Here is a 15054-nt window from a genome sequence, read left to right as displayed (position 1 = left end):
ATTACTATTCTCCTAAAGATATTTAAGATTATAGTCTAAAGTTTAATTAAGATCTTCTCTATATATTATATAAGGATATTATAGAATAGGGTAAGTTCCTAAATACTCTATTAAAAGTATAACTATATACTAATAGTTTTTATATAATAGATCCTAATAAGTACCTCCCTTAAGTGACTTATAACTAGGTAACTAGGTAGTTAGAAAAGATAAACTTTAATCCTATAATATCTATTTATCTTCTAAATAAAGATATATTTACCCCTTACTAGGAAGTCTATATAAGACTCTATATAAGGATTATAATATATATTTAATAATAACTTAAGCCTATTCTCTATCTATTAATAAGGCTAACTAGGGCTTTTAATTAGAATCTAGGCTAGGAAATTAAGGAAGTATAGATTACTAATAAGTTTAATAAATAATAATTATTATTAATTTATCTTTATATAAATATAGATTATTATTAATTCTTCTCTATAGGTAATATTATTAAACTTCCTATTTAATAGTAGTAAAGTAGAATATTAATTTTATATAAAGAATACTAATATACTACTCTTTAATATACTTTTAGGAAGTTATATAAGAGGTTATATATAAATATCTTACTATTATTATATAAAACTAAAGAAAAGATAAAACTAAAAAAACTCTTAGTCTAATAGTATCCCCTAAGTAGATACCTTTTTATATAAAGATAGGGCATTACTATAATACTTTATCTTATAGTTTCTATCTTATAATATACCCTTCTTTATTATCTACTACTAAGGTTATTTAACTTTTAGACTTATTATCTCTACTAAAAGTAATAATAGTCTTTACTACCCTAAAATTTACTCTCTTTAATTATATATATAGGGCAGAATAACTATATTAAACTATAATTACTTATATAAAGAAAGAAAGTTAGGAATTAACTCCTAGATTTACTATTAATATAAATATTACCTTTTTTTTTTTTAATATAGATTAAAGATAAAGATGGGTTTTCTATACCCTTAAGCTATAAATTAATTAGTATATTATTAATCCTAGTTCTATATATTAATATAATAACTAATATTAAATTAGATTAAGTTATAATTAAGCTTAAGCCTTATATAATTAAGTCTTTTAAAGACTTTATTATAAATAACCTATTTCCTAGGATAAATAAGAATTATAACTTTATATAACTACCTTCTAATAAACTTCACCTAGCTACTATAGTTATTTAAGGTTAAAGTAAGATTATATATATCTCTTAAAGTTCTAATAATTAATAATAGATTAAGGATCTCCTATTAGAATAGTACTACTCTAGTTTAATAAATAGTCTTTCTCTTATCTATATTATTATTATATAATAGTCTTAGTTAAGTTAGGCTATATCTAACCCACTAGCTATATAACCTAATAAGAAGCCAGAAAGGAAGAAGATTAAGAAGAAGCTAAAGTAAAGATTAAAGATTAAGATTAAATTAACTCCTAAGATTAAATCTAAACTTACTATATAATAACTAGTAAAGAAATGATTATTCTTAGTAGTAAATAGTAAGATAAAGACTAAGGAAGATAATATTATTACTACTATAATATAGAAGTATAATAAAACCCTAACTTCTATTAGTATTTATATAAGGACCCAGGATTCCAAAAAATAAGAAGATCTTAATTATATTATAGAGTTTAGGCTATAAGGTTAGGTTATTTATATAAGTATTATTATTATTTTAAATTTTATTATATATTTAGAAATAAAAGTTAAACTATTACTAAGTCTTCTATAATTATATAATTACTATTATTTATTATATATATATATATAGTACTAATTATACTATATAGGTTTTTACTCTTATATAATAGTATCCTTATATATATTTATATAGTATACTTAATAGTATTATATACTTACTATATTATATAACTTATTTATAATTCTATATAATTATAAAGAGTACTTAGAATTTATTTTATTTATCTATTACCTAAAAACTAGGAGAGAGTATTAGGTAAGTTAAAAACTAAATAAAAATAGCTCTAGTAAATCCCTATTCTTTATATATACTAGTATAAGATCCCTCTCCCTAATCTTTAAGTTCTTTAATAATAGCATAGGGCAGAGAGACTAGGCTAGTTAGGATATATTTTTTCTCTCTATCTCTAGTATATAAGCAGTAATATATATAATCTAGCTATTTATAGCTAATATAATAGCCTTTCTAGTAGCTAGGGAGGTGAACCTAGTTAAAAAAAATAGACTAGGTATTATACTAGTATAGAAAATCCTAAATCATACTACAGGAGGTAATGAGAATAGTATTAATATAGAATAGATATCCTATATATAACTAGTAATATTAATATAATAATAAAAAATAAGAGTAAGGTACTTACCTACTTAATAGAGATTACTTCTCTTTATATAGTAAATAGATATACTAGAAAATGCTAAATAAACTTCTAATCTTTAGTATAGTATAGCTAGTATAAAGTAGTATTACCTATTATAGTTAGTTATATAGTCTTATACTAGTTACTATTAACCTTAAACTAGTAGGTATACTCAAGTAATTTCTTCTAAAGAGGACTAGTCTAACTAACTATAGAAGGATTATAGATTATATAGTTTATATTAATATATATAAGGGCATTTTTAGCTAAAGTAGCCTTATTCTTAGGGGGGCTAGGATTATTAGGAGTAGTAGATATAGTAATAGTATAGTAATATTATAGGAAGGTTTATATAAGAGTTTAATAGTAATATAGAGTAAGAAAAAAAAGATAAGAATAATAAAGTAAAAGAGAGGGTAGAAAGGGGGTATAAAGGGTCTTTATATATTTAGAGGTCTTTATAAAATATTCACTATCTAGGATTATAAAGAATCTCACAGAATTTAATAATATTAAGAAGTAAATATCTTTAAATTAATATTTACTATAAAGAATATCTTAGTAAATGTCTCTAAATCATCCTATATAAGTAGTATAAAGACTTTATTATATTAATAAAGACTATCTTAGTAATTATCTCTAAATCATTCTATATAAGTAGTATAAAGACTTTATTATATTAATAAAGACTATCTTAGTAATTATTATCTAAATCATCCTATATAAATATAAGAAAGACTCTATTATAACTACTAGAGCTATTTTAGTAGTAAATATCTTTAACTATCTTAGTAGTAAATATCTTTAAATTAGAAGATATTTACTTCTTAATATTAATAAATTCTATAATATTTACTTCTTAATATTATTAAATTTTATAAGATTCTTTATAACCCTAGATAGTAAATATTTTATAAAGATCTCTAAATATATAAAGATCCTTAACCCCCTCCTAACCTTAAGGCCTCTCTCTCTTTTTTATTAATCTTATTATTTTCTTTTTTTCTTCTTCTATATTAATTATCTCTTCTATATAAACCTTATTACCTTATCCTTACTTTACTATATTAATTTATAAGCCTGATAATCCTCCCTCTCTATATAAATATTATAAGGTCATCTCCTTACTAGATAATAAAGTTAATAAAACTTTATATATAAATATTAATACTATCTCTGCAACCCTAGTTAATAATAAGGAAGTTAAAGAGATTAAGTATATAATTAGATTTTAGATATAACTTTAGCTTATTAATCTTACCCTATATAATATTATAGCTATTAGCAGAGAAGGAGCCTTAGTAAAGAAGTTTTTTTAGATTTTAGAGAATAGAGACTATTAAGTTATATAACTTATATTTTTTAGAAATCTAGCTCTCCTTAATTTTTATATTATATTAAAATAAAAGGTAGCCTAGACCCTTCCTATATATAAGTTTATAATTAAAAAAGATACTATAATTCTTAATTATATAAGTATTCCCTTATATTTTTATTATAGCTTTTAACCTCTTTTTAGCTCTATATAGGTAAAGTAAGATATATTTAGGTAATATTAATTACTTTATATAGTATTATTCTCTTTAAATAATATTATATAAAGCATAGAGGAAGGGTTTTTAAAAGCTCTAGTTATCTACCTAGCTACTAGAATAGTATATATATAGGATATAAATAGGAAGGAGAAAATATAGATACCTATATATATATAGTATTAAATTAGTCTAGATATAGGCTAGAGAATACTAACCTTACCTAGGACCTTAAGTAGCTATACTTTATAGAATATTATCTATATATTAAATTTACTTAATTATTTATTTATAATATCCTAAATATTATATAAACCTTATCTAGTACTAGTAGTAATATGCTACTACTAATTACTATTTTAATTTTATATAAAATTAAATTTTATTACTAGCAGAAAATATAAAAGTCTGTATTACCTACAGACCTAAATATATTTTTTCTGTTTTGTCCCAATGGCTTGCCATAAAGGCCTACCTACGGCAAGCTATTAGGACAAATCCAAAAAAACATCTGTAGGTCTATAGGTATGTAAGACTTTTGATATTTTCTGCTAGTAATAAGTACCTAACTATTTTTAGATTTCAATTTTGCTTCCCTTAGGTATATTAAATGATTCAAATCACCATATGGTAGGGATATTGAATGATTCAAATCATCATATGGTAGGGATTCAAATCGTCATATAGTAGGGATTCGAATCACCATATGGTAAGGATATCAAATCGCCATATGGTAGGGATATTAAATGATTTGAATCATCATATAGTAGGGATTCGAATCGGATATCGAATGATTCGAATTGCTATATGGTAAGGATATTGAATCATCATATGGTAGGGATATCAAATCCTTATATGCTGAGGTAGTGCCCTATATAGGTAGAATATATATATATAGAAGGTTATAGGAGAACCCACCTGCTAACACTGTATATTTAAAATATATATACCTAAGTATAGTAATATATGAATAATATAATTATTCAAATGATTCAAATCCCTACCATATGACGATTCAATATCCCTACCATATGATGATTCAATATCCTTACCATATAGCAATTCAAATCATTTAATATACCTAAGGGAAGTAAAATTGAAATCTAAAAACAGTTGGGTGCTTATTACTGGCAGAAAATATCAAAAGTCTTACATACCCACAGACCTACAGACATTTTTTCGGATTTGTCCTAATGGCTTGCCGTACCTACCCGACCTACGGCTGGGTATGACGGAAAGAACGAAGTGCCTGAACACAAGTCATGTGACCCTCGTATTAAGCGCATGACACAGGGCAGGGCTGAGACCAAAGCGCAAAAGAAGGCTACGGATACTCCTATGAGCATAAGCCATGTACCTGAATAATGCTTGTTTGCTTGTTTAGAATAGGCAAGTTTTGCTCAAGCAAGTAGTGGGGGTCTGACCTCCTGTCCGAGCGGCGCTCGATTTGTACGAGGCCCGAGCTCCCAGGCCACAGCCATGGCTGGCCTCGATAGTGTACGCTGTGTGGGGAGCCAAGAAGTACACGAGCGTGGTATAAATACTCTTGAGCTTCGGGCTGGAACTGAACAGAAGCCCCTCTGGGTCGATTTACCTACCTCTTCCAACCCACACATCATGCACGCTCGGTTTGTCCTCGTCATCACCACCACTAGGCACTCACCTTGCGAATGCCAGTTACCATCTTCGAGGCGCCTTGGTCACCCCCGCTGCCAGGCTCCATGACTTGAACGCAAGGCAGGCTGACCAGTGTCAATATGCAACCGATACCGCCTGTCCAGACGGAAATGTCTGCTGTCCTCGTGGCCAACCGTGCGCGGTAATTCATGGGTCTCCTGCCTGTGGTGGGACCTGCGGCGCTGCTGACCCAATATGTCCCAATGCCCTATGCTGCAGCATTGGGGAAGCATGCGTTCTGTCAGCTGGCAACTACTACTGCAGCGCGGGAGTTGTAAATACCTTTACACTGCCAACGTTTACGAAGATAACCTATGCAACCATAACCCATGCAACCAATACCTTTGCAACCGTGACCTTTCCAACCGAGACTTTTCCAACGGCAACCCATGACACAACGACTCACACCGTCACAGTTTCTAATATCTTCACACAATCTTCCGAGAGTTCCAGCACTTCATCCTCGTCTAGGGCGACGATGACTGAGATCGTCTCAATTTCTTCAGAATCAACCGCACTAGGTTCAGGGATAGCAGTGACTCCAACGACAACTATCCAAAGTGGTGAAGCCCCAGCTGCCTCAGAACCATGGATTGGAATCGTCCTTAGTTGGTTCACCGGGCTGCTTCTTATGGTTTGAAACAGCGCCGGTAAATAGAAATATACAGACTGTGGAAATGCTGAGAATTGTGATGGACGAAGTTGTATTGCTATCAGGAACATACGCAAGGCCTGTCAAGTGCAATTCCTTACCTAAGCTTGCATGTTTGTATCTATTCAGTAATGGCAAGGGTGATGAGATAGCAATTAGAGACGTTGCGTAAGAATAGCATGATAGTCATGATTGTATGAATGCTTAGGGTAATAATAAGTCGTCCCTGATGCTGCAGAAGGCATGCTAATCCTATATAAGCTCTGGTGCTCAACTGTCTCTTGAGGATACTACGCTATTCTATTATGCTTAGACCTTCTCCCTATTCTATAATGCTGTTTTACTGTACAGTCCTTTCTAAGTTCGGCCCATCACTCCCTTTGTTCATCAGCACTCTACGAGCATGGTAGCTATGAACCCATGTTCTGCTTATAGACCGTCTACCGCTGGGACTTAGAGACTTACGACAGCCAACCCCGTTCAGGGTCCAGCGGAAACTTACAGCTTGCTGACATTGTCCTTCCGTGATTGCTATGGACAATCCTCCGAACTACACCAGGCTTTCAAAATCAGTGTTCGTCCGCAGCCCTCGGACATTGCGGATTGGAATTTATTCCTAAGACTCCGCTTGTTTGATACAATCGGAACGTCCTGATCAACTAGACTCAACTTGGTACGGGGCATGTGGATCAGGATGAAACATGCATGGCATCGCGGCGGATGCAGATTAATGCTCAAATCAGAAGCTAGGCCCGCAGTTTGCATTCTACATGTTACCATGAACTATACGGAGCTGACCTTAAGTAAGGGAATTGTCTGCCTAAAACTATTAACACCTGGAGTGAACCGGTAGAACACTCGCCTGGTCGTCATCCCGGATCCTCCATTATTCCCGTCGCTACTATCTACAACCCGGGATGCTTATCCTCTGGCCTGCGCTGGCATTCAGCGCCACTGCTCTAGCCCAAGCAACGGGATCCATGCCCATCTCGTTTACCTCAAGGGGCAACCCAATCCTCTCAGATGGCTCGTGGTACTCGGCCGATCCTGCGCCGCTGGTCGTCAACAACACGCTCTACATCCTCACCGGACGCGACAGTGCTGCTCCAGATGAAAACAGCTTTATCATGAAGCAGTGGGGAATGTTCGTCTCCTCGACACCAAACCCTGCTGGGTCCGAATGGATGCTGTACCCCAACGTCGCAGAACCGCACACGGTGTTCGCCTGGGCTGCTCCTGGGACCTCATACGCGGCACAAGTAGTTCAAGGCCGCGACGGCAGATTCTGCCTGTACGCTCCGGTGACACAGGCCAATAGCCAAAATGCTGATCCGTTTGCTATTGGGGTGGCTGTATCCGACTCTCCTACCGGGCCCTACGTCGACGCTCACCCATCGGGCCCAATCATTTCGCAATCAGTGCCTCCGCCTGGCAATTCCATCCAGAACATCGATCCGCAAGGTCTACATCTACTTTGGCACATTTGGCGCACTACGCGCATACCAGCTTGACGCGGACATGGTCACCTTGCAGTCGTCCGTCACTCAGGTTGACGGACTGCCGGGGTATTTCGAGGCCCCGTGGCTGATGAAGCGCCAGGGCGTCTATTATCTGTTGTTCGCAGCCAACAACGCAGGCCCGGATTCGCCCACACGGCGGACGCCAAGGGAGGCGGCCATTTCCGCTGCATTATCGCGCTGGACAAGCTCAGCTGGGACGATAGTCAGTCGCCCCCGGCAATCCGCAAGGTTGTCCGGACGTTTGGGCCCAAGCCACCGGCACCTCCAACATACAATGTCGCGCCCAAAGCCGTCGACAGCTCGGAATATCCCTCAGGGATCCAGTACTGGATAAAAGCCATCAACGATGGGATCGTTCGGGTCAACCCGCTGCCCCCAGATTACTGGAGCTCCTACGAGGCAGAAAAGTCCCGAGAGACCAGCGTGCTTACCTATGTGTGGAAAGAACCGGTGCAGCTGAACGGGACGTCGATGGTTTTCTTCGCCGACCAAGACGCCGGGGCTAACGTGGGAGTTGCACCCCCAAAGAAATGGTTCGTCGAATATTTGGATCAGTCGTCCAGTTGGCGGCCTGTTGTCAACCGCACACCGTATCCCCTGAAGGTGACCGATACCCCGGACGTGGTGAGATTCCAGACCATCCGCACGACCTCCATCCATGCCACCCTGATCGCATCCGGCTCGGGCGGACAGTTTGCCGGTGTTGGCGTGAAGGAATGGGAAGCATTGGCGACTGAGTTGCAGACAAGTTGACGGATGTCTGGAGATGTTTCAGGGTAATATATTCACGATAAGCGGATTGGGGACGAGTTAGAAGCTATGCTTAGGGTATCCTCTTTTTTATGTAATGCCAGAGCGCTCGGCGTCGAGGTAAATGAACCTAATGCATCCTTTATTACTCCGTAACAGCAATGCCTCCGCGACTGGGGAGTTCACCTGTTTCTTTTTAGCTCAAGCGGGGTTTGATGAAGCCCACCTTCTCCCCGTCGTCCGCCGGTCTTATACCCAAACCGGAAGGTCGAGAGCCATAACCTGGAGGGATCGACACGCAGAGACCACTTCAGGACACCCTAACCAGACCAGGGATGGACCTGATAACCTTGATAATTCCAATTTCAAAATGTCCGCGGAAGGAAAGGGCAGTGATCATTATTGTCAAGCATAAGATAATATTAAATACAAAGCTGGCCATGTGCTGAAAGGCAGAGACGAGAGTAGAAAAAGCCAGAGAAAGATCGACCTTTCAATGTTCTCATTTCCATGATATGCAATAATAAGGAAAATGGGTTGGCATAGTCTCTCTACAACCTGGTGCGTTGCCATCTCTCTGCTGGCCCTCACCGTCTGCGGCCAAGAGGACAACCTCGGCCTCAAAAATGGATACATCTCCCTCTCCACGGCCAATTGGGACCTGAAGCTTGTTAAAGATGCTCAGGTTCTTGCATCTCTCACGCCCAAGGGAAACTCCTTTGACTTTCTCCCCTTCGACTATCTCCCCAACCGTACCGAGAATGGGCAATATCACAACGGGGATATCACCTTCCGCTACCGCGCCACGGGGCAGACCGAATGGGTTGCAGGAGACTCCGCGAAGGCTCGCAAGGCCGTGACCGGCGTCCAGGCCAAGGATGCACTGGCGGCCGCCGACCTGACCCCGACTCTGCCTGGTGGATCGCCACTCCGCATCATCCGCAAATGGGTCGATGTCGACGGCGACGTCGGCCTGTCCTTCACTCTCACCAATACCGCCACGCATGGCATCGAAATTGGCAGTCTGGGCTTCCCGACTGAGTTCAACAGTATCTTCACCAACCGCATCCCGGAGGAGATGGCTGCCAAGTGCTCACTGACAGACCCCTATATTGGGATGGACGCTGGTTATCTGCAGGTCACACCAACTTCTGGTACGGGGGAAGCCTTAATTGTGACGCCCTTGGGCAACACAAGCACCCCGTTTGAGGCGTGGCACAATCTGGATGAGCCCTATTTTGACTCCACCGCATACGGGAGCCAGACCTTCGAGGGATTTTATGAGTGGCAGGCACACTCCAAGGCCTACGCCGACAACGAATGGGCCAAGGTCAAACCCTGGAATCCCGCCACCTCGCTCGCCCTAAACGCCGGACAGTCTGCAACTGTTGGTCTACGCTTCTCCGTGGTGAAGGGCGGCATCCGCGGTATCCAGAAGGCGGTCCGAGCCACCAACACCCCCCTAGCAATTGGAACGGGATACGTGGTGCCCCGAGACCTCACCGTTCAGCTGCACATGCTCGCTCCAGCCAATGTCTCCTCGGTGGTCAGCGAGGGGAATGCGTTGGCCATCGCCCGGCAGGAGAACACCCTCTCGCTGACTCCCACAGGCTCCGCCTGGGGCCGAACCCGGCTCACCATCACCTACGACGATGGCAAGACTCAAACGGTCCACTACTTCATTACAGGGTCAGCCCCAGACGCCGTCGCCCGTCTGGGCCAATTTTCTACCTCAACAATGTGGTTCAATGACAAGTCGGATCCATTTGGCCGCGCCCCTTCCATCATGTCATACGATGCCTCCACCGGCCGGCCCGTCCTCCAGGATCCCCGGGTCTGGATTGCAGGACTGAGCGACGAAGGCGGAGTCATCTACATGGCGACGGCGATGAAACAGTCTGCCCACCCGGATCCCAACGAGATCGCCAAGCTGGAGGAGTTCGTATCCAAAGTGCTCTTCCCCACTATCCAGAACGGCGGCGACCTGGTCCGCAAAAGCATATTTTTCTACGAGCCATCCGCCGTGCCAGGGTATTCCTACAGCAAGTCCATCGACTGGGGCAACTGGTGGTCGTGGAACAAGGCCGATTCCTACTCCACCCAACGCTCATATGATTATATCCACGTCATCGCCTCGTACTGGGCACTGTATCGCGCCGGTCGTGACCAGCCGGGGTTGCTGAAACAAAATACCTGGCAGTGGTATCTCGGCCGCGCCTACAATACCACCATTGCTTGCTTTGCAACCGACTCCTCCGGCACGGAGCCGGTGCAATATTCGCGCGTGGGCCAGATGGGCGAGACAGTGGTCGGTGAACTTCTCCAGGATCTGCGCCGCGAAGGGTGGTCCAAGGAGGCGGATGCAGTCGAGGCGTCCATGAAACGTCGTGCAGAGCTGTGGAACTCGCAGCCCGAGCCGTTTGGCAGTGAGATGGCATGGGATTCGACGGAACAGGAGGGTGTGTACTACTGGACCAAGTAAGCCACTTCTGCTCTCTTTTGAAAGGATCACAAGCTCATGATATGAATTTGCGAAGCTATTTCAAACTCACCAACACCGCGACCAAGACGATTAATAGCATTCTGGGTTATATGCCTACTGTGTCCCACTGGGGCTGGAACGGGCAATGCCCGGCGTTATTGGGATTTTATGTATGCAATGCTCTGCTCTCTTTTTACCAAGCATAAGACATAACAGGGTTTCTTTTAGCTACGCGGGAAAGCTACAGCGAATCGAGCGCATGATCCACCACTATGGCTCCAGTCTCAATGACATCCCCCTCCTTGCACAATTCCGCCAGCAGCCCAAGGATACATACCTTCTGCGCGTCGGCTACGGTGGCGTCTCTGGTCCCCTCACCAACATTCGCCAGGACGGGTCCATGTACAACGCCTTCCACTCGTTTCCCGACACTCTCGCGGGCGATGACTACTCAGGCGACTACGGGCCGAATTTCTTAGGGGTCATGCTCGCGTCCGCCACCTACGTCGTCGAGGACCCGGATCTTGGGCTAGTTGCATACGGCGGCAACCTCGCAGTAAATGGACAGTTGGTGACAGTACAGCCTCGCGATGCCGTTCGCCAGCGGGTGTACATAGCCTCCATGGGGGTCTACATCATCGCCAGTGCGGGCTGGATTGACCAGTTTTCTTTCGCGAGAACGAACGCCAAGCAAGTGACGGTGCGGCTTGTCCCCGGGCCGTCCAAGGCTACATCAGCAATAGTCTGGGTTGAGAGTCCTGGCACAAGCACTCAGTACAAAGTCACCTCACAGGCGAAGTCAGTGCGCGGAGGATGGCAAGTGCAGTTGGCCAATGGCGGGGTGGAAGTGACCATAGCCACCGCGTAGTATGTGGATATTTGCCATTCTAATCATCGCCATATCAATCTACATGAGTTATCTGTCTTAAACTTACCATTCTCATACACAACAGAATTCAAGAGAGGCGCACCTTTGACTTTTGGAGACCGCGGTCTCAATTCCTAACTTGTATCTCGTACGGCGTCCGTGCCAAATCTACACACAGGGCACTCTCATACCCTGGTTTGATATGCAGGTTTCTGATGCAGATCTCTCAGCTAGGTCTTGCGTATAGTCCCACGCCTGATTGGAGACGACATGAAAACTATTACGTAGAGCAGCTTTCATCCAGTTTCAGCCACTGGCGACATCGCCCACAAACCTCGATCTTTCCAAGGGAACCCCCCCATATCCTCAGCGTGACCTTTGAGACAGACTATGCCTCGGACTATCTGTCCAGTTGGTCAGCGGGGGCCGGCCTGACCGCATCACGACAACCGTGGCAACGGTCACCGCAACGGGCACTTGAACGGTGAGCATCTGCAGCGAGGCGAAATGTACCCATGGCTACTACGCGGTTGAGGGCCACATCCTGGACTTAATGAGCGGCCAGTGGCTGGTGATCACTGATCTCAGCATAATGAACACGAGCACGCTGACCCAGCCCTGTTGTTGCTACCTGCATGGCATACAACAAGAGCAGCAACAACAATGGGTATGAGGCTGTGTATTTAGCTTGAGAGGATGGCATAACTGTAGCGAAGATAGTGAATATACACAGACTTAGATAATCTTGCAGAACCAAATCTAACCAGTATATGTTTACATGTACTAAAGGTCCTTGGCTGTGTTCATTACTGGTAGCATTCGGCTCCATTTTACTAACTCATGGAAACCAAATATCTCCGTTGAGTAAATAGACGAATAACTTATTATCGACAAATATGTTTGAACGAGAGGCACAAATAGGAGAATACTGTTCCTCACGGAAGATACAATTTCCCTTCTCCTTCCCAGATGATATTACTTATTCCACCATTACAATAGATACAAGATTCCATAGGACAAAACAGTTATTCAATGCGTATCATCGTGTGGCAGGCCTGTAATAGGCAGAAAGCAACAGAAATTAAAAGAATAAATAGAAATAAATAAACCTCCAAAGCTGCCTAGCAAGGCACATTCTTATTTCTTGGTCCATCCTTGACAGACTCATCCTCAGACGTAATCACTGGCCCAGCAAGCCAAGGGGTTTGAGGCTCCGAGTTCACACGGTAGTAGTGTGTATAATTCCCACCTATATTCGTTATAGCCTCGAAATTGCCTGGTGAGCCGTTGACCTCTCCGTAGTTACCTTGGATAAGCGCGTTAGGGCCGTCAGCATTGGAACAAACTGTTCCAGTCGGTCCCCATTTCATTCCGCCGGTGTTATTTCTGGCCCAGCCGACAAGGTTTCCTTGCTGGATCATTATGACCTCGAAGTTGCCTTGGTTCTGGGGAGTACCGTAAGAACTCTGGATTAGAGACGGCCATGTGCCTCCTGATGTGATGGTGGCAGGCCCACTCCAGTTGCCGTTCGAGTTGTCGCGGGAGAAGTGAACAAGTGAACCGCCAACTGGAACGACCACCTCGAAGTTGCCATATTTTGCACCGGAGGCCATGTAGGTACTCTGGATCAGGGCACCAGGGCCCGCCGCCTGGTTGGTAATGGTTGCGGTAGGACCACGCCAGGGACTCGGGCCAAGGGCAGGGTCATTGTCACGGAAGTAGTGGACAAGATTATTACCTTCAGGTACCACGAGCTCAAAATTGCCAACATGTTGGGGGGTCCCATAAGTGCTCTGAATTAGAGACGCAGGTCCAGTTGCTTTGGTGGAAATGGTAGCCGTAGGTCCCACCCAAGGATTTCCAGGGGCAGAATTGTCACGCCAGTAGTGGACAAGGTTGTTGCCTTCAGGGACTACTACCTCAAAGTTACCGGGATTGTTGGGAGTCCCATAGGTACTCTGAATGATACAGCCAGGTCCAGTCGCTTTGGTGGAAATGGTTGCAGTTGGTCCCACCCAGGGGTGGCTTGGATCAGATTCATTGCGCCACCAATGGGTAAGGGTGTTGTCTTCTTCATTGTAAGCAACAAATTGCAAGTTGCCATCGGAAGCTTCAATCAACATCGACATAGTGAATAATGATTCCTTTAAGATAGACTGTATAAAAACTAATGATCTGATAGTAATTGGATTGGCGGAGGGCAGGAAATGAAGGAAGCATGAAGACACGGCTGGATCTTTATATAGATACCTGGGAAGATCATAGTTCTACTGGCTTCATATCACATTAAGGAATGACTACATAGTACCTTACCTCACGCTGCATACAGAGAGAGGCAAAAAAGTGTCGAAATTCCACTTGAGATCAACGAAAGCGGATACAACTTGCCCATGCTAGATCTGTCAGCCCAGTGATTGAATGTTGGATCCTGACAGATCAAAGAGTTAGGCTTATAAGGCGCGATTTGAAAGCTGGAACGAAGGTCTACCTGAATCCAGACCAGTAGACAAGTTCTGACTATTTAATTAAAGTTCTGGAGATCCCCGATAAGCATGTTTACAGACTGGTCAGCTGCAACAACCATGCGAAGCTTAAATTTTGGGTTCATCGTATGACATGTATATCAAGCTTTGTACGATTCTACCTACTGTCAGAACCACGGAAATTGGATTTGGAATTAAAACAAGGCGACCTCGCCGGATAAGGAAGAGTTAACCATCACTTTAGTGACAGGACTTATGCCTACATGGTTCAAATGGTCTAAAATCCCGCCAACAAAGCGGAGTCACATCCTCCTAACTGTTCAACATATGGCGTGCATGATGTATTAGACACTATTGTCCTATAAGAATCCTTCTTCTGTGGACGTGGCCAGATTTCTAGTGAAAAGGGAAAAGGATCATTCAGGATCTGCTGATCTTCTGCATGGCTCTGCAAGTCTTATGGAAACAAAACCTGATGCTTTACAAAAGGTGTTTATCCTTGGTTCACTATTAATATACAACCATAGGGGATCAATCGGAAATCATTAAACATAATTTCATGAGGCAAAGCTGATCAACCATTGTAACTGGAGCTCATCCACGACATGACCTCGAGCAATAAATTTGCCTGCTTATTGATACCCAACTATGTAGATCATACTGATCCTAATCCAGATGTGAAGCACAGAAACAACCTTTACTTTT

At 41.9% G+C, this 15054-nt stretch overlaps 3 protein-coding genes across 3 annotated transcripts; 2 read left to right on the top strand and 1 right to left on the bottom strand.

The window, feature by feature from the left end:
• Positions 1–7163: 7163 nt before the first annotated feature.
• Positions 7164–8519, top strand: Aspvir_000028 (uncharacterized protein; the record flags this gene model as incomplete). The annotated part of the gene is made up of 3 exons (XM_043265174.1): positions 7164–7598; positions 7666–7811; positions 7871–8519. The coding sequence occupies 3 exons, from the start codon at positions 7164–7166 to the stop codon at positions 8517–8519; spliced, it is 1230 nt and encodes a 409-aa protein (XP_043121109.1).
• Positions 8520–9048: 529 nt separating this feature from the next.
• On the top strand, positions 9049–11866 carry Aspvir_000027 (uncharacterized protein; the record flags this gene model as incomplete). Its single annotated transcript, XM_043265173.1, has 3 exons — positions 9049–10994; positions 11054–11168; positions 11240–11866. 3 exons carry the CDS (start codon positions 9049–9051, stop codon positions 11864–11866), a joined length of 2688 nt encoding a protein of 895 aa, XP_043121108.1.
• A 1121-nt stretch (positions 11867–12987) lies between these two features.
• Aspvir_000026 (uncharacterized protein) lies at positions 12988–13995 on the bottom strand (the record flags this gene model as incomplete). The annotated part of the gene is made up of 1 exon (XM_043265172.1): positions 12988–13995. One exon carries the CDS (start codon positions 13993–13995, stop codon positions 12988–12990), a length of 1008 nt encoding a protein of 335 aa, XP_043121107.1.
• Between the last annotated feature and the right edge of the window lie 1059 nt (positions 13996–15054).

The sequence above is a fragment of the Aspergillus viridinutans genome, assembly GCF_018404265.1.
Source record: "Aspergillus viridinutans IFM 47045 DNA, scaffold_1, whole genome shotgun sequence".
Lineage (NCBI taxonomy): Eukaryota > Fungi > Ascomycota > Eurotiomycetes > Eurotiales > Aspergillaceae > Aspergillus > Aspergillus viridinutans.
The sequence above is the reverse complement of the archived record's forward strand: the minus strand, read 5'-3'. Positions and strand labels throughout refer to the sequence as shown.